Source organism: Danio aesculapii, unplaced genomic scaffold (genome assembly GCF_903798145.1).
Source record: "Danio aesculapii unplaced genomic scaffold, fDanAes4.1, whole genome shotgun sequence".
Taxonomy (NCBI): Eukaryota; Metazoa; Chordata; class Actinopteri; order Cypriniformes; family Danionidae; genus Danio; species Danio aesculapii.
Window position 1 is genome coordinate 8730 of NW_026613768.1, and position 19664 is coordinate 28393.

Consider the following 19664-nt stretch of genomic DNA (forward strand, 5'->3'; position numbering starts at 1 on the left):
GTTGGATGTAAATGAAATTTACCATTGGCACAATCCTCATATTTCATGGATAAACAAAGTAATTTCCTTAAAAATTCGACAAGAGCACATCATAACAACAAAATATAGACCTTAACAAGCAAATTTAAATTGGTTTAGTTATTTTTGTAAAAAGTTTCTTTTTTCATGATGAGGTTGACATTTTCATGGAATTGCTCATGTATATATGTGTATATATATATATATATATATATATATATATATATATATATATATATATATATATATATATATATATATATATATTTATATATATATATACAGTTGAAGTCAGAATTATTAGCCCCCTTTAAATTTTTTTGTCTTTTTTAAATATTTCCCAAATGATGTTTAACAGAGCAAGGAAATTTTCACAGTATGTCTGATAATATTTTTTTCTGGTGAAAGTCTTATTTGTTTTATTTTGGCTAGAATAAAAGCAGTTTTAGATTTTTTTTAAACAAAATTTTAAGGACAAAATTATTAGCCCCTTTAGGCAATTTTTTTTTCCAATAGTCAAAAAAAATGACAGAACAAACCATCGTTATATAATAACTTGCCTACTTACCCTAACCTGCCTAGTTAACCTGATTATCATAGTTAAGCCTTTAAATGTCACTTTAAGCTGTATAGAAGTGTCTTGAAAAATATCTAGTCAAATATTATGTATTGTCATCATGGCAAAGATAAAATAAATCAGTTATTAGAAATTAGTTATTAAAACTATTGTTTAGAAATGTGTTGAAAAAATCTCTCCGTTAAACAGAAAACATAAATATAAAAATATAAAAAATATAAATAGGCGGGCTAATAATTCTGACTTTAACTGTGAATGTGTGTGTATATATATATATATATATATATATATATATATATATATATATATATATATATATATATATATATATATATATAATGTGTATAATTTTTATAATGTGAATATAATGTGCTCATTTGTTACTGCTGATTCTGACCAAAAAACTGCCAGATTAACACATTAATATTGTTGTTTGTTTTGTCCTCTACACAGGCTTCAATGCTGTAGTCTCACTGTTCAGGCCTGTGAGAGTTTGTCTTCAGCTCTACAATCCTCAAACTGTGTCCTGAGAGAGCTGGACCTGAGTAACAATGACCTGCAGGATTCAGGAGTGAAGCTTCTCTCTGATGGACTGAAGAGTTCAAACTGTAAACTGGAGACACTGAGGTAACATCATTTTTTTTCATAAAAAATGCTGCCACAAATTACTTTTACATTGTGAAATGCTTTGAAGTACGATGTGTTTAACAAAGTATTTTATGTTTATTCAGTGTGTACATATTTCAAGAGTGAAGTCAATATGAGAAAACCCTTTGTTTAAAGCAGTGTTTCCCAACCCTGTTTCTGGAGGCACACCAACAGGTCACATTTTAGATGTTTCCCTTATCTGACCCACTAACTTCAGGTTTTGGAGTCTCTTCTTATGTTCTGATGAGTTGATTCAGGTGTGTTTGATTAGGAAGAGGTTGAAAATGTGTACTGTTGGTGTGCCTTCATGAACAGGGTTGGGATACACTGGTTTAAAGGGCCACGAAACCCCCCTGTTTCAGCAGGGTGTTTTCACAGCTCTAGTTTGGAAAAAGTCAGAAAAATGGGCGTGTCCAGCTCTGTTTAGGGGAGTGTCGGAGGAGGGAAAGAGGGAAGGTTTTGCATAAAAATTTGCATAAAAATGGGAGTTTCGATAGGCAAAACAAACAGACGCAGGGCAGAAAGACAGTGACTGTGTTTACATGGACATCAGTAATCTAATTATTTGACAAATTATTAAATGCTGGATTTTAACTGCAGTTTGGCACTGTCATTCAGGAATATTTCATCCATGCCCCTGGTGACAAACGAGATATTTGATTCGAGGAATTGCTTGAAGCGTGTATTTTTAATGCAATGTTTATTACCGCACGGCGAATGAAAGAAAAAAAACCTTCGCATTTCTCTGTAACTTAGATGTACTCGGCTGCGTCGTGTGTGTTATTCCTGTCACAAAATGCGGTGAAAATCCTACACGACGTTAATAGTTTGATTGTGGTGTTTACATGTTTACACTCGGAGAGCAGCATTTACAGCGGATCTTTCAGTCTATAATATTGTAGTGATATTAGCGTACTGTAAACTTTAGTAACTTAGAAATCATTTTGTCTTTAAACACTGAAAGAGTACTGCTGTCGATACGAATTAACTTTGCCATCTAAATAAACAAACAAAGACACTGATCGCTTACTTACCAAATCTGTAGAGACAGGACAATCAACACCAACTGGAGCCGTGTCTTTATTTAAAGAAGACGAGCAGCAATTCCGGAATTCACCATTTGCAGATGTGAAAAGCTCTCGGGTAAAAAATGTTCCTTAGACACGTATTTTTGTTGAATGTTGTATGCACTGTAATCCACACTTGAGTCCAGCTGCGCTCTTATAACAGTAAAAAAGAAAACAAAACCTTTGATGCAGCACATTATAAAAGCAACACTGACGACCCGTATTTCCAAACAATTCTTCTTCTACCACTTGTTTTGGCAACACAACATGGCGTCTCTCTGCCGTCTGAACACTGTACAGGTACCAACAGTCTTCGAAGCTATCATGCATATTATTGAGTTTGCACCACATACACAATAATGCGCGCTGATTGGTTTGAGCCAAGTCTTTCTCATGAATGAATGCAGCACACTCAGAGATGTCACAAATTACTCCCAGGTACAGACATCCAGTCTACACGTTGGAATACACACAAGGATCTAATCTGCGTGATGCAGCTTCAAAATTTTGTTTCAAACCAGAAGAACAAATTTGCTCGAAATAACACAAAAACAACCAATTTTCAGTTTTTTGTGAAATATATGTCCTAATAATGTTTTTAGCAGCGTGGGACACATGTATGACTGTCAACAGCTGAAAAAATGTGCTTTGGTGTTTCGTGACCCTTTAAAGGGCACCTGTTTTTACAAGATATAACATTTTTTTTAAGTTTCTGTGAAGTGTCTGCTCAAAACATCATTGGTTTATGTTCTTTTCGGATTATGGGGCATGTCTAATGAAGGAACTTACTAGCATATTGCAGGATCAAAACCAGTCCGAATATGAAATCTTGGTCAGGCACCACATTGTCTGGTCTCAGTCATTTCGAACTGGCTCAAGGCTCTAGAACTGTCATTTCGAACTGGCTCTATTTTAACCAATACTTTGTCTCAGATGTTTTGGGGACCCTTTACCAAATTTGGTAAATGATTTGATCACCTAACAATGGTGCTTTCAAGAAGAAACCTAACTAATTGCCTCACAAGACTTTTTCATGACTCCCGGGACATGTGCTCATCATAAGGGACATCTTCTTTGATGCACACTTTGTAGAGACAAAGGGTCTCTGGAATTAATGCAGATGAATGAAAGACAATTACTAAAAGTGTTACAATTAAGGCAGATGTATGTTTAAATAGTATGCCATAGTTTTCCTCATATACTATGTGTTTATTGCAACCCTTCTAATCAACCAAGTTAATCAATTTGTTTTTAACCCTTATAGCATATGAATCCTTCTGTATGTGTCTGAAATGTATAATGTCTGGTACTAAATGGAAGCTAGTGACATTTGCAATACATTGGTGTAAATGAAAAGCTAGTATTACAAACAGTATTCATCTTCTAACATTTGATGTAGGTTAGTTATTAACTTACAAGAGATTTTACCACGTGAAATTAAGAAGCAGTCTGTTAATGAATGATCCTGAGCATGTAGTTAGATTCATGTATCGTAGTGTAGCTCAATAAATCTTTGTTCTCATTTTGTAAGAACTGTGTTCTTGTTTATGTGCTTCTAAGTCATTGCCTCGAGCTGTAGATCTTGTTACCTTGCTAAAAGTTAACCCAATACTGTGTTATGTTATTATCGTTGGCCATGGAAATAATATAAACAAGATTGGTAGGATGTCTTCTATTTGCGGGACAACTGGTAGATAAAGTGTGAATCTTTTAATCTGATTCAGTCTGACTCAATTGAGTTGAATCAATGATTCGAATCTTCAAGATCCGGTTCATTGAAATGAGATGATAAACCCTGATCGATCTTACAACATACGTTGATCCCCTACACTACACAACTCCAGCATGACACCTGAAACTGTATATGTTTGACAATGCATTAGGATGGGATAACAGCACAGCCAAACTTAAGTAACACTTAAGTTAGGTGTTAGTTTCTGTTAGAATAGTCAAAAAAGTTTTATTTTGTATATAGAAAAGTGCCAGTGCATATTTGTGAATCTACTGCCTTAAATTTAGATCTTGTTACCTACTTAAATATTAAAGCGTTTTTACTATATTCTGGATAGCAATATCTGTAGTTGGAGTTAACTGTTCTTTCGAATGATTGCTGGGTGATTCATCTTTTCAAATCTAAAAAGTTGATTCTTTTATGATCCCCTTTAAATTAATCTTCAATTTCCTATGAGTTAATTTAAAATGTTGACGCCCTTCACACCCTATCCATAATAATTTCCAAATATGGTTAGGTGAGTGGTCGGTCAGGTCATAGGGGTTGCCTATTGATTATCTTCACTTGGTATAAGGCATTTTTCAATGTTCAATTTCTGAATCCACCAAGGCCTGATAGGTATTGCCCCTAATACTCACTGGTATTTGGTATAACCTATCGTGACCGGGGGTGGTAACTGGCATGTCCAGGGACGCAGATCAGGGTTCCTATTTCCACTATGGAACAACTTTCTGGCCCATTATCCATGTCCCGGTATCGCCAGCACGCCGGCCCAGACGTCCCCACTGCAGCTCTGGGGTGAGTACAACCAGTAGATTGAGCTGGAGAGAAAGAGGGGCTGGAGAAGGATACTGTGTTGGGGCATGCTTCCACTACGCCATAGTTGTTCCTGCTCTAGTGGACATGAAAGCGCAACTGCTGACCGCCAGGTCTCTCCACTCCGGCAAACCTTCTTCTTTGCACCAGTCTGGGTGGACTGCAGCTTCTGCAGCTGCTAGTTTGTTGACTCCAGATGACACCAGATGATCCTCCTCCAGCTGGATGGCCTCCTCAAGCATAGCGAGTCGGTGGCATTGGACCCACACTGATGTTTGGGAGGAAAGACGGGTGATAAATTGCTCCAGTACTCTGGTGTCTGACCACGTTAACATTCTGACCTTCCGGCACTAGCCATCTGCGGCAGGCATCCCAGAGCTGATAAGCAAACACGAAGGGCTGGTTGCTCTGGCTCAGCTTCAGTGAGCAGAATCAGTGGCATTGTTCTTCTGAAATGCGGCCAACATCGCCAGATAGCAGTGGGATGATTCTTTCTGGAAAGTTGACCCATGGCCAGCCACAGCCCCCACCATCTTCTCAAGGAGGTCTAGGAACATCTCTGGGTCATCCTGGGGACTCTGAAGTCTGCAGGCTGATAGGAGGCAGGTGTCTCAGCAGGCCGATCCTCCCAGACTAGCAGCTTGCAGTCCTCTTGCCATGCCTCGTTGATCTACTGGAACCTTTTTTCCAGTTCACTGTGGAGTTCCAGGAGTGCCTGGTGTTGTTCTTGGTGGAGACCTGTGAATGCCTGGATGACATGCACAAATGGGCTGTTGATGTAGACATTCTTGCAGTGGTGTTTCTTCTTCCTCTCAGCTTTCGGTACCAGTGTAACAAAGTTTGAGTTTTGTGGGTGAGGAAGAAGACAGGATTGACGATTCTGGCAGGAAATAAAAGCGTTCTTTATTTTGGTTTAAACAAAATCAGGGAAACAAACATAGGGTGTGACTCTCAGACTCGGTTCTCTCTCTCTCTGCCTTCTTGGCCTCCTTTAAACGCTGTCTCTACATCCCAATCACTAAAAAGATACAGCTATTAGTAATGTTTTTGATTACTTACTCTTCAGCAATCATGCCCCCCTTGTGACAGACATATTCAGTTTGTTCCACAAGAAAAAGATCATAAAAAATATCCTTGATACAATTCTAATGGCCTCGTGACAATCATGTTTATTTCAGATTTATGACAAGTTATGTTGGCTTGGTTGTCAGGTTTTCATAACACAGACATCACAAACATTGCCAACTTTGCATTTAAAATGGCATAACTGAGCTTATGACACTTAATGACAATTGTTCATTATCGTTCAACCTTGTTATAAGGTTGTCATGACAGTCTTATGAACACCCCCTTCAAGTTTAATGGTACCACTTTTCCTTCTGTGGCTGAAACTATAGAAGATTTCAGCTACTGCACAGTGACTGTTATTAGTGACATCTGTTTCTCAAACTAATGTGATGTGGACTGTTTGTGTGTTTTTAGTTTGTCTGGCTGTATGGTGACAGAGGAAGGCTGTGGTTTTCTGTCTTCAGCTCTGAGTTCAAACCCCTCACACCTGAGAGAGCTGGATCTGAGCTACAATCATCTAGGAGATTCAGGAGTCAAGCTCCTCTCTAAAAAACTGGAGGATTCAAACTACACACTGGAAAGACTTAGGTAAGTGAAGCATATACAGTGGTTGGATAATGAAACTAAAACACTGGCCAATTTCAGTGGTTTGGAGTGCAATATCATGGCATTCCCTAGGAATAATGCTTGTGCTAGATGAGCGTGTCACTGCCAAGGGTTACCGAACCATTCTGGAGGACAATGTGCACCCAGTGGTTTAAACATTGTTTCCTGAAGGATAATATCAGGAGGATAATGCACTTATACACGCTTCCAAGACATTATGACAGAGTGGTTTGATGAACATGAAAGTAAAGCTGAACATCTCCTATGGCCTGCACAGTCACCAGAGATATATAATTTGCAAGACTTGATGCTGTTTTGGCTGCAAAAGGAGGCCCTACACCATACAAACGAATTATTGTGATCAAACGTTTCATTGTCCAACACCTGTACATGTTTTTGCTTTGGTGATTTCTCCTGAGACGTATGTGGTGAATAAACTAATGTATATTTCTGGATTCTAGGGGCAGTTTTAAGTTTTAGTTCACTTGCACAATAAAAATCTGCTGATAATTTACTCACATCCTTGTCATCCAAAATGGTAATACATTTAGAGATTGTAGTTTCAGCTTTTCCCCTGTGCTTCTGCCTTACTGTAGGAACAGCCAAGTGCTTTGAGGGGTTGGTACTGGTGTAACATAGGCCAGCTAGTAAGCGCTGTGCAGGTAAACCTCACTCCTCTGACCTCTAAAAGTGCTCTAGCGACAGATGCTAGAGGCCATGGTCTTTAGCCTCCTTGGTAGAGCAACCAACTCCCATGCGGAAGGTCGCCGGTTCAATACCAGCTCAGAGTGGGTTGGGTGGCATAAGACCAGTGGAGTTACACTGGCACATCTGAAAGACTCTCTCCCACCTAAACTGGACTCACACCAGTTTGCCTACTGTGGCAACAGGAGCACAGAGGATGCAGTCTCCATAGTTCTGCATTTTGTACTCACACACATGGACAGTAAAAACACTTATGCACGGATGCTGTTTGTTGACTTCAGCTCAGCATTCAATACTGTCATACCCTCTAAGTTAATTATCAAACTTAGAGACCTGATATTAATATCTCACTCTGCAACTGGGTAAAGGACTTTCTGACTAACATACCCCAGAATGTCAGATCAGGTCACATCTGCTCCACTACTATCATGCTCAACACTGATATACTACAGGGCTGTGTGCTGAGCCTCTTCCTCTACTCCCTCTTTACCTTCAACTGCAGACCCGTGTATGAATTTAACACCATCATCAAGTTTGCAGACAATACAACGGTGATTGGTCAACAATGATCAGAGGATGTCCAGGGAGCCTGTCTCATCCTTTATGTTCCTGGGGAACCACATCTCAATTCTTAAGACCTCTTATTCTTAAGACAACTAAAGAAGAACTAGCCCTCCTCAATCATCCTGGTGAACTTCTATCGCTGCACAAAAGAGACTATCCTAACCAACTGTGTCACAGTCTGGTATGGGAACTGCTCTGTTGCTGAGCATAAGCCACTGCAGCAGGTGGTGAAAACCCAGCACATCACAGGGACTCCACTTCCAGCCATTAAGGATGTTCTGGAGAAACACTGTGTCGAGCACGCAGTACTCTTAAGGACTCCTCCCGTCCTGCCCACAGAATGTTTTCTCTTCTGCCTTCTGGCAGGTGCTCCAGATTTCCCCGGACAAGAACCAGCAGACTGAGAAACAGCTTTTTTCCCAGAGTTATCTCCATATTGAACTCTGCCGCCCACTGACTCTTCTGCACACTTAATATAGCACATAATCATTGTACTACACTGTATATATCCATTTGTAAATGTACATATCCACTGCACATACACATTTGTAAATGTAGGATATACGTAACTTCATACCTATTTGTAATTTGTTTTTATTGCAAATAACAACCTGTATATTATTTTCATTTCTATTAGCATATCCCTGACTGTTAATAGCAACCTGTACAGTATGTTCATCTATTTGTAAGAATCTGATTCTAGTTAATACGATATGTAAATATTGCACATACTTTTCTATAATTATACTTTAACTTATACCTATATCCTGCACGTGCTGCTATTGCACTCCTGGTTAGACCTAAACTGCATTATGTTGTCTTGTACTTGTACCTGTGTAATGACAATGAAGTTGGATCTAATATAATCTAATCAGGGGTGTCCAATCCTGTTCCTGGAGATCTACCTTCCTGCAGAGTTTAGCTCCAACCCTGATCAAAAACAACTAAACTAACTAAGTAGGATCTAAAGGAGCACTTGGTAATTAAAGACAGGTGTGTTTGATCAAGGTTGAAACCAGCCAATCAGCACATCACACCTTCCAGTCATCTGCATCTGAGGACACTTTCCTAGGCTGTATTTAAGCAGAGAAAAAAGAAGAGTAGAGGAGCTTGATCTCCTGTGTCACATGAATAACGTCTGTTCTTTATCTCAGATACCAACGTCTTGAAAATTGGCTGCACAAGAGCACTGGACTTCATCACACAGTATTATTCACTTATGTGCACTGTCAATAAACACCCTCCAGGGGTTATTGTTAACACCATACAATCGTGTATCTGTATTTTCACTCTCCATGCGACAACTGGTGGATAATGTGGGCATTTATTGCGTAAATATGACAGTGGTGTTAATTACTTTGTTTTTCATCTGTTACAGTCACAGATTCGTTCTCTCTCCCTACCCATGTAATTTATGGAGGAGATGGAGGAGGTTCTGCAATAACTCGCAGTCATCACAACCTGCCAGCAGGACAACTGGCTCTCAGGCAAGAGAGGACAGAGCAGATGGTCAAGCAGTTACGGAAAGCCACTGCCCGTACCCCCCTCTCCCCAAGCCATGGATCATAGCCCACCAGCATTTTACTAAACTCAGCGTCTTTGATGACATTGAGTCATACTTGCACACGTTTGAGGTCATCACAGCTCCTAAGACATGGGACAAGTGAGAGTGGGCATGTGTGCTGGCCCTCTATCTTACTGGAGAAGCTCAATGGGCATATTACTCCTTACAGGAACCACAAAATGAAAATTATGAGGCCGTGAAGAAGGAAATTCTAGTCCGCAATGGTAGCTCCACTGTAAATTCCACTTAACTATTTTTTTCCGCAGTCATACAATGAGAACACCCCTGTTCAAGTTCAAGCCACTCAGCTCACCCAGTCTGGCACATTTATGGCTAACCAGTAAACCATGGTCATCGACCATCTGCTACGGGTGCTTCCTCACCGGTGTAGGGGGCCAATGAGCATGAGGGATCCCACAACAACTGTGGAGCTGGTTTTCACTATGAAGCTGGCAGAGAGAGAGCAGGAGAGAGAGCAAGCCCCCATCCCTGGAGGGTGAACCTGGTTTGGAGACTGCCAGTGGGCACTTTGCAGCCAGTGAGTAGACTGGTGAATGAACCGATGCATATGGCTAACCGGCTACATGCACAGTGATCCAAAATCTTGGGCCAGTCATTTACCATGACCATCAGCCAGGCTGTTGAAGAGAGAAACAAGTATACAATCTAAAGCCCTGCTTAAACTGTGTAAGCCAGACTTAAATCTGCTAAAAAAATTGGACACCACCCCCAGGACAGCTCGCTGCTTTTTCCCAAACCAATACACAATAAAAGCATAAGAATTGTACTGTACTCAACATGTACAGGGACCCACACACAATTGTGAGCAAACATTTCATCCACTGTTGTTAAGAATGTTGCACTATTTGATCATTTTTGTATTTTCTTTTATTTAATAACTCCAGCTATTGAAGACAGAACTGTCTCAGAAGTTAGTCGAATTATCAGATAGTCGACATCTTTAACAACAGTGGATGAAATGTGTAATCCCTTAGTTATAAGTAAATCTAGAATGTGTCCACTGTGTGTCCATTGTGTGTGGGTCCCTGCACATTTTGAGTCAATCAAAAGTGTAAAATCAGTCATGAGTTCAAAGGTTACTATTGATAATAGCTGTGTAAAATCATCAATAAAAGCTGGAGAATATTTCAGAGGACTGTAGATAATGATCAGTAAAATGCATAGAGAACTCTTTAGTGCTTTACTCCGATATTCAAAGAACAAATTTTCACCAAATGACACTTGCTTACACTCGTAGATATCTATTAGCTCTGCAGACACTCATAAAATCAAAGCTTGCTGCTACACTACAACTGTCATTCAGCCAAGTTTCAAATAAATCATAAGCCAATTTCGAGGCAATTTGTTTTGAAATAATTGTTGACTAGAAGTGATTTATTGTTAAGTGATTGGATCTATAAAAATGCTAACTTTACAGTTTTAGTTACTTTCCCTACAGTAGTTTCAGGTATACATTTAACAGGCACCAGATTTTAATAATTTCTTACACAACTTGAGGAGGCCTTAGATTTTCTATCACATAATAAAACATGTATTGGCCTAGAAAAAGCTACAGGCACTCTAGATTCCCACTTGTTATTTAAACATGATAAAGATACTGTTATCTAACAAGACACGCGTGGGGTTGTTGAAGCCCTGGCGCTGTGGCAGAGGGCACTTGCAAGAGGAGGGCAAGGTGGGCACAGAGGTGGTTGTGGAGTTCACCATCTTTTGGTTGCTAACTGGGGGCTCACAGCAAAGGAGTGTGAGAGTTTGGTTCCAGCACACACCAGTTCATCCATTTTTTTGAGAAGCTCAAAAGAGGGGAGCCAGGTGAAATGGAGAGCATGTCTGGTGAGAGAGGCTTTAGCTCTGGAGTTACTGGCTACAGAAATATGTTGTCGAAATATGTTTCCTCATCCATGAGTGCTGAGTCTTAAAGTCACTCTGATACATCACAGTCTATCTGTGGAGAGCTCAGTGTGCAGGGCACAGGCGGCAGTGTATCTATGAGCATTGGTTATTGTGGCTGTCTGGTGTTATGGCTGTCTTTGAAGGATGGTTTGAGCCACATGTCCACTCAAGAGCTGATTTGAAGTCTCGTGGTCGTTCAAATATTTACCAGGTGTGTGCAGATTAATGATGGAGAGAGATGTATAAATTTTCCTTTAGCACTTTTGCACCAAGTTTGTTTGGAAGGAGGCCTTGACATGATCTATTCACAGGTTTTGGATCTCATCAAGTGAGAGGGGTCTGGATGCAGACCTGGTGAAGTGCAATCTGAGCTGCATCCAATGCTTTTTTAATGGGCTCACCTAACCCTACCCCTCACAGTGACGTTACTAGCTCCATTTGAGTGCATTGTGTCTGACATTGCATCACTGAGTGATGCAATTTCAGCTTGCATCATAAAGGCTGCATCCAGATACTATTGCGTCAAGTGGCACTGCACAATCTCTAGAGGTCAAAAAGAGCAAGAAGCCTTGAAAATATATTTGTTCCTTTTGCAGGGAGTAGTCCACTGATGAGCGACTGATGAGCGAGTTTCCAAGAGTTCACAGAAATCCCTCTTGAGCAGTTCTGACTGCTCCTTCCAAATATCATTCTTTCCCACATGGATGATAATCTGCTTTGCAGTAATGTGCTTTTTCAAAATGTTCTCAAGTTCTTTGTTTACATCAGAAACTGTTGCATGAGGGAAGCAGTGTGTCATTGTTGCCCTGCTCCTAAAGTTTCTGATTATTGAATCTCCAACAATCAGTGTCCTGATCTTGGCTGCGATCAGCACAGAATGCTGTTGACTCTGTCTGAGGGGATTCTTCACCCATATTACTTAATGTTTCATATCTGTTCTGAAGCTGTACTCAAGTCTGAGCTGTATTTGGGGTAGAGAATGCTAATGCAGCAGTCAATGATCCTCATGATCTGACCCCAAAAGTACCTTTTGGTCTGGCACTTTGTTTATGCCATCAGTTACCATGCTCATTTTCAACAGTTTCATTCTGTTTTTCTGTGCTCAAACCAGTAGCTTGAATATATTTAGAGGACTATCCAGCTGTATGCTGTGGGGGTGCACAGTGAAGCAGTCCTTTGTGATCCAGCAGTGCTGGTCACATCACAAGTAACTTTGTTTCAAGAACTTCAATCTTTTATAGAAGTCTGTGGCAGTTTGTGCAGCAGTGAGATTCTGAATCAATCTGAACAAGAGGCATTTTCACAGTCTTCTGTGTTTTCCTGTCTTAGGAATGTAAGCAGCTGGTAGCGGGAGGTTGTTTAGTCCACAATTACACTTTTGTTAGTAAAGTTTCAGTAAGTTTGTAGATTCAATGTTGATCTTCAAGCTGTATTGTTTGAGTACTGTGCTGATAGGATCCGGGCATTATTGTTCACTTTTAACACCTTGTGTCCATATTTTCATTCTCCCATATGAAGTGTGGGTGTAACTGAATGAACATGTGGCACATAGTGACTGTTGTTTATATCTCATTACAGGAATTGACTCGCTCTCTCTCCCTTCCCGCCACCCCAACCAAAAAAGATGGAGGAGCTTGTGCAAACACTCACAGCAATCACAACCTGCCATCAAATGTTCACAGAGCAGCTTGCTTTTAGGCAAGAGAGGACTGAGCAGATGGTCGAGCGACTACGGGAAGCCGCCGCTCACATCACTCTCCCTGAACCGCAGCCCATAGTCCACCAGTACCTCGCCAAGCTCAGCGACCTGGAGAATATACAAGCTTACCTCCACACCTTTGAGGTAATTGTCACCAGGCAGAGCTGGGACAAGGGAAAGTGGGCACGTGTGCTGACACCATTCCTTACAGAAGAAGCTCTAAAGCATATTATTCTTTATAAACCCTACATAATGATGATAATGAGAATAAAGACAGAGATATTAGCTCTTATTGGGCTCTAACCGTTGGGTGCAGCACAAGAATTTTTTCAGTGGTAGTGATTGACTATCTGCTACAGGCGCTTCCTCTGCAGTTCCACCAGCACGACCATCGCTGCGCTGGTGACGGTGATGGAGTATGCTGGAGGGCACCTCGCTGCCAGTAAGCTGACCGGCAGTCCCCAGCGCCAAGGATAAGTTGATGCTTACCCATCCACCACTCCCGGCACCCGGGCTTGACCCTCCAAGTACCAGCTTGTCGAGTCGCGGTTTCTACATCACCTGGAGCCTAGCTGAAGGCACGGTGACAGACTTACCTGTCCCCATCCTCCTTGAAAGAGACTGGATTGGGTTTGATGTCTTCTCGTCACCACCATGCTTTACTGTGTCACCCAATGATGGGAGGAAGAGAAAAGGTTGCTTGTAGTCCCACATGCCAAAACAGTCACGTGATGGACCTGGCACACTCACACCCCATGGCAGGATACTTAGGGGCTACCAACACTGCACAATGGATCCGTGACCATTTCCATTAGCTGGGACTGGAAGCCGATGTCAAGTCTGCGAGATCTGCCAATGCACATCACCACTTCGGCCCCCAATCAACCCACTCATACCCCTGCCCATTATGGATGAGCCCTTCAGCCACATTGGGATAGACCTGGTTGGGCCCCTGCCAAAATCCGCCCAAGGTCATGAGCACATGCTTGTCATGGTAGACTACGCCACCTGCTACCCTGAAGCAGTGTCCCTGGGCAAAGCCACCCCGAAGGCCATAGCTAAGGAGCTATTCTTGCTTTGCAGCTGCATGAGTATCCCCTCTGAGTTCCTGACTGACCAGGGTAACCCCTTTTATCCTGGCTTATAGTGGTCCTCTGCCACATGCTTAAGGTAAAACTTCTAAGAACTTATATTTACTACCCACAGACAGACAGACTGGTTGAGCATTTCCCATATGTACTGTCCGGAGTGTGTAAGGTACCACAAGCTTCCACAGGTTTTACACCATTTGAACTCCTGTTTGGCAAACAGCCCTATAGCTTACTGGATGTCAAAAAGGAAGCCTGGTAACAGCAGCAGGAAAGCCCCCACCGTACCACCATCGTGCACATAAGGGATATAAGGGAGAGGATAGAATGGTTAACACCCATTGTTAAGCAACACCAGACAGAGTCCCAACATGCCCAGGAGGGGTTCTTTGACCGGTCCACACAAACATGTGAGTTTCTTCCGAGAGACATTAATATTGGTGTCTTTTCCAACCTCCAAATTTCTTGGACAGAGACAGGAAAGAACAGATATACCGCGTAAACCTGTGGAGCCACTGGGCCAGCTCCAAGCTTTTTCTCAGGAGACCCCTCCCATTGTCCATCTGGCTAAAGAGTTGTCAGAGGCGCAGAAGAGCAATTGAGGACGCCCTGGTCCAGCCCTGTTGTGATGATCCCAAAACCTGATGACACTCTTCATTTCTGTAACGATGTCTGGCAGCTGGAGAGAAAAAACTGCCTTCAGCACCCCTAATGGCCAGTGGCAGTACTGCATCCTAGCCTTTAGACTGCACGGGCCCCAGCCACTTTCCCAAGATGCACACCAGGAGTACCTGGACGATGTAGTCATCCACATAGTGAGCTTGGAGAACCACCTGAACTGGCTACTGAGAGTGCTGTATGAACTCTGACAGGCAGGGTTCACCACTAATGTTAAGAAGTGTCATCTGGTGCTAGCTGAGGCTAAGTGTCTGGGGTTCAGGAATCGGAAGAGGCCTTATCCAGCCACAGCACAAAGTCATTAGTATTTAAAATAAAATGGAATAAAACATGCCAAATCAGTTAGGATCCAGATCAAGTGTATAATTATGTTAATGTCTCAAACTTAAAAATATCTTTAATGCTTGTTTTAATTTTTTTCGATGTTTACATTTGGAAAATCTGTGCTTTCTGAATAAATCTACCCCTGTTGAAATGGTAGGATCTTGCTTTTCAAACAGAGTTACTTTGTTTATTTTCTTCGTTCAAGTTCTATATTTATTGTGTTATTGTGTTTTAAAGTTATTTATAATATGTAAGGTGAAGATTACTGTTTATTGCACTGATAGCACAAACCACAATTGAACCATAATAGAAGTGTGGAGATAATGAGAGCTTGTGAATTCATTCATTATGTGGTTGAATTCTCTCCTTATCTCCACACTTCTATTATTTTGAACACAACCCTTTCAAATAAATTAGCTTTATTTGAAAGCTATATTCACTACTATATTTACAAGTACATCATTTGAAGAGCACAGAGAGCACTATTGCCAATAACAGTGACTCGAGCTTACACATGTTGTGCCGCTGTTTTATTACAGCTGCATGTATGTATGTATACATGTTATGAGCCAATGTTTGTTTACTAAATTAATGTGAATCTGTGTGTTTGCAGTCTAGATCATGGAGGAGAGAAGAGGATTACAGCAGGACCACGCAAATGTAGGACTACACACACACACAAACAAACACACACACACACACACACACACACACACACACACGCAGACAGCTGTAGTGATTGTTGCTGTTATAAATGTGTCTCTTCTTGTGTTCAGATGCCTGTTTTCTCACACTGGATCCAAACACAGCACACACTCATCTCATTCTGTCTGAGAAGAACAGAAAGGTGACACATGTGGAAAAGAAACAGTCGTATCCTGATCATCCAGACAGATTTGATGATGATGTGTGTCCTCAGGTGTTGTGCAGAGAGAGTGTGTGTGGACGCTGTTACTGGGAGATTGACTGCAGTGGAAATGATTATGTTTTTATATCAGTTTCATATAAGAGCATGAGCAGAAAGGGATGGTATGAGTGTGTGTTTGGACGTAATGATCAGTCCTGGAGTTTGGGCTGCTCTCCCTCCAAATTCTCATTCAGACACAATAACAGAAAGGCAGAACTCCCAGTCAGGCCAATTAGTCGAAGAATAGGAGTGTTTGTGGATCACAGTGCAGGAACTCTGATCTTCTACAACATCTATAAAGACACAATGAGCCTCATCCACACAGTCCAGACCACATTCACTGAGCCGCTCTATCCTGGGTTTAGGCCTAAATATAGATCATCAGTGACACTGTGCTGAAGACTGAGAGACTGAGGAGAGAATTACCCATAATCCTCTGCAGGATCTGTCAGAAGCAGTTAGATGTTTTAGAATCTCTTCTGTGATTGTTCACTGCTATGAGTGCACTTGGTTGGGTTAATGCAAAACATTTCCTTCCTTTTTTCACTTTCTTCCTTATTTTAATTTATTAGTTTGATTAAAGTTAGAATAATTATTATTTTGTTGTGTTTTTTTTTATTGTAACCTTCTCATCCCCATTATCCTCTTTTAAAGAACATACAGTTTTAAAGTCTCATAGAACCCCAAAACACATTTTAACATGTTGTGCCATGTTGCTACAAACACTATTAGGACACATATGAAGAGTTCAGATGCAAAAATCTCTAGGTGCCGTCTGAAATTTCCATCAAAAATTAACATTTTTCTCAGCCTCATGTTTAAGTTGAAATATTTCACTTTAAAGACCAGGAAAAGCATTTATTCTTTGCCATAAAAGTGTTATTACTGAACATACCCACAGAAGTCTGATAAAAATGCTAATTTTAGAGGAAAATTTCAGACGGCAGTCATGATTTTTTTGCATTGTTTAGAGCAAATTTGTTCTTCCTATTTAAAAAGAAATTTTGAAGCAACATCACGACAATGAGGTCATTGTGTACATTTCATTGTAGCGATTGGCCGTCAGTACAGGGCAGTACATAGCGATGTCATTGACCTTTCAGCATGTCTGTGCATTAATTTATGAGAAAGAGTTGGTTCAATCTATTGTGAATGAGATCTTCTTCAACTTCATTAATATACATGAGATAGCTTGCTGGCACTTTTTAGCTGTTACATGGTTCAGAGACACACCTTCCCAGTTGTGTATATCTAACGAGTCGGTCTTTTGAGTCTACTAGCCCACTTGTTCTGAGGTAACTTATTTTGGCTGAGTGCAAATATATGTTAATATATTAATTTATGTATGCATGTTTGACTAATTGCTTGCCTCTATTTCCTATATTGTATTAACGAATTGTACTTTACAATTATAATGTCCATCACTGATTATTAAAAAGACCAAAAGAGATGGCTAATTCATATTTCACCATGAATTTCCTCAGATAAACTTTATTGTATGCATCAAGCCCAACATTAATGGGTGGTCCACTACAATATCATATTTTAAACTTTAGTTGATATGTAATGTAGCTGTGTGAACATAAACAGCATCTCTGAATTTAAAATGCGCAAAGTTCAATGCAAAAGGAGACATTGGCTTTTACAGAGTTAGCTTAGCAATGCATACAGCAAACAAACTTTGGGGACTAAAAAAAATACATCTGGGCTAGTGAGATTTAAAGGGCTTCCAGTTACGTGCATTCACCTTGCGCACACACCCTGTGCAGCGAAGGGGCGTGGCCAGAGGCACTGTAATGTTATAGCAGAGAAAACTAAAGTGCCGTCCAAACACTGCTATTTCCACAGAGATTGTTCTGTTTCTGTATTTGGGTTTAGAAGTTCATTATTAATAATGTTCCAGAGAAAAAAATATCTCTCTATATATAGCAAGCATTTGACAAAGGAGAACTTCCAGAAACTCAGTTCAGTGCTGTATTTCGGCTAAAAACTCCTCCAACCGACGAAGCTGTGGATTGTAAGCCACAACCTGTATTTTATTTGTTAAAATTGATCAACTAAATTTCAAGTGTAATGGTATGTTGTAGCCAGGACGTAAACAAGGATGTAAACAACAGCATATGCTGTTTGGCACCGCTAACAATTAAGCTACAAATTCATATTTATCAGTCAAACCGCTGTAAACAGCCACAATCTTCAGCAGCATGCGCAGTGTCTCTCTATGTGACTGCTTTCAGTGTCTCAATGCGGATGCTTTCCATGCATTCTACATCTCAAATAACAAACTTGCAAAAGATATGGGAACGTGTCATACATGTTACACATGTTTATTCCGAATATATGTAAAAGACACTTGTCAGGTTTTATTTTAGAGAGCAGGTGCGAGGTTCAGCTGTGTGCTTTTCATTTTCTGCCTGATTTAGGCTGCTAACATTTGCTCTAACTGGATTGTTTACACAGCGCACACTTGTAGGAGTGTGATGTAGAGCAAATCCACGAATCACAGCATATTATGTAAGCTGACCAATCAGAGCCTCCTGAAAGCGGGTCTTTCAGAGAAACTAAGAAATTTGACAGTCGTTTTCAAGTTAGCAGAGTAGTTGTATATAATCAGAGTAAGATATATGAAAAAATTATCTGATTTTCTACAAGTGAAGCATTAGCACACATTGCTTTGCATCTTATAAACACAATCAAGCCTAAAAAAACACTATGGACCACCCCTTTAAGCACATATTGCCAAAACCACACAGTTAAGCCTAATGTTTCATATTTTTTTTCCAAAGAAAATGAAAAGAGGCATGTATGTTAACTATTAGTCTGTTTTGTTAAAAATTTGCATACAGTGAGGATGATGGTCATACATGTACACAATGCCTTTAACGTTTTTGCTATCTGTTATCTTTAAGTTGTTAATATCAAAATTAAAAGAGAGAGTGCTATATATCATGTTTTTATTTTATTGGTAAGAGTTAAAAGTGAAAAGTAGCCAGGTTGAAGTGAATAATGTAAAAATATACCGCCGTTACATTTGAAGATTTACCTGACGTGTCTTCGTGTCCTCAGGAATTCGTTCTCTCTATAAACTTGCAAAGTCTGAACTTACAAGGAAAGGATGCAAATCTGAACTTTGTGTACTTGATAAAAGCCCAAATCAGGTAGCTGAGGTAAGTCGCTTTGGATAAAAGCGTCTGCTAAATGACTAAATGTAAATGTAAATGTAAGAGTCAAAACCTCCAGGCTAGTGTAGACAGAAGGCGTATTCGTAGCAAAAGTTATACGTTTTAAAACTAGTGTAACTACACTGTAAAAAATAAATTCAGTAAAAATACGAAGAATGTACTGGCAGAAAATTACCAGCACATTTATCAGTTTTTTTATGGAAATTTCCTTCTTTTAGTAAACAGAAAATTCTGAAAAACCTCCGTAAAAAAACTGAAAATATACTGGTAATTTTCTGCCAGTACATTATTCGTATTTTTACGGAATTTTCTTCTTTTAGTAAACGGAAAATTCTGTAAAACTTTTGTAAAAAAAAAAGAAAAATGTACTGGTAATTTTCTGCTAGTACATTCTCAGTTTTTTATGGAATTTCCTTTTAAAAAAAAAAAAAAACGGAAAATTCCATAAATTTACAGTAACTCCTCAGTGCAATTTACTTTTTTTCCGTTAAATGATTATACAGAAAC

At 40.1% G+C, this 19664-nt stretch overlaps 1 protein-coding gene across 1 annotated transcript; it reads left to right on the plus strand.

Annotated features, from left to right (window-relative positions):
- Nucleotides 1-1048: 1048 nt before the first annotated feature.
- Nucleotides 1049-16573, plus strand: LOC130220312 (stonustoxin subunit alpha-like; the record flags this gene model as incomplete). The annotated part of the gene is made up of 4 exons (XM_056452676.1): nucleotides 1049-1222; nucleotides 6341-6514; nucleotides 15682-15728; nucleotides 15845-16573. Coding segments are annotated over 4 exons (925 nt in total), but the record flags the coding sequence as incomplete, so codon positions are not given.
- Between the last annotated feature and the right edge of the window lie 3091 nt (nucleotides 16574-19664).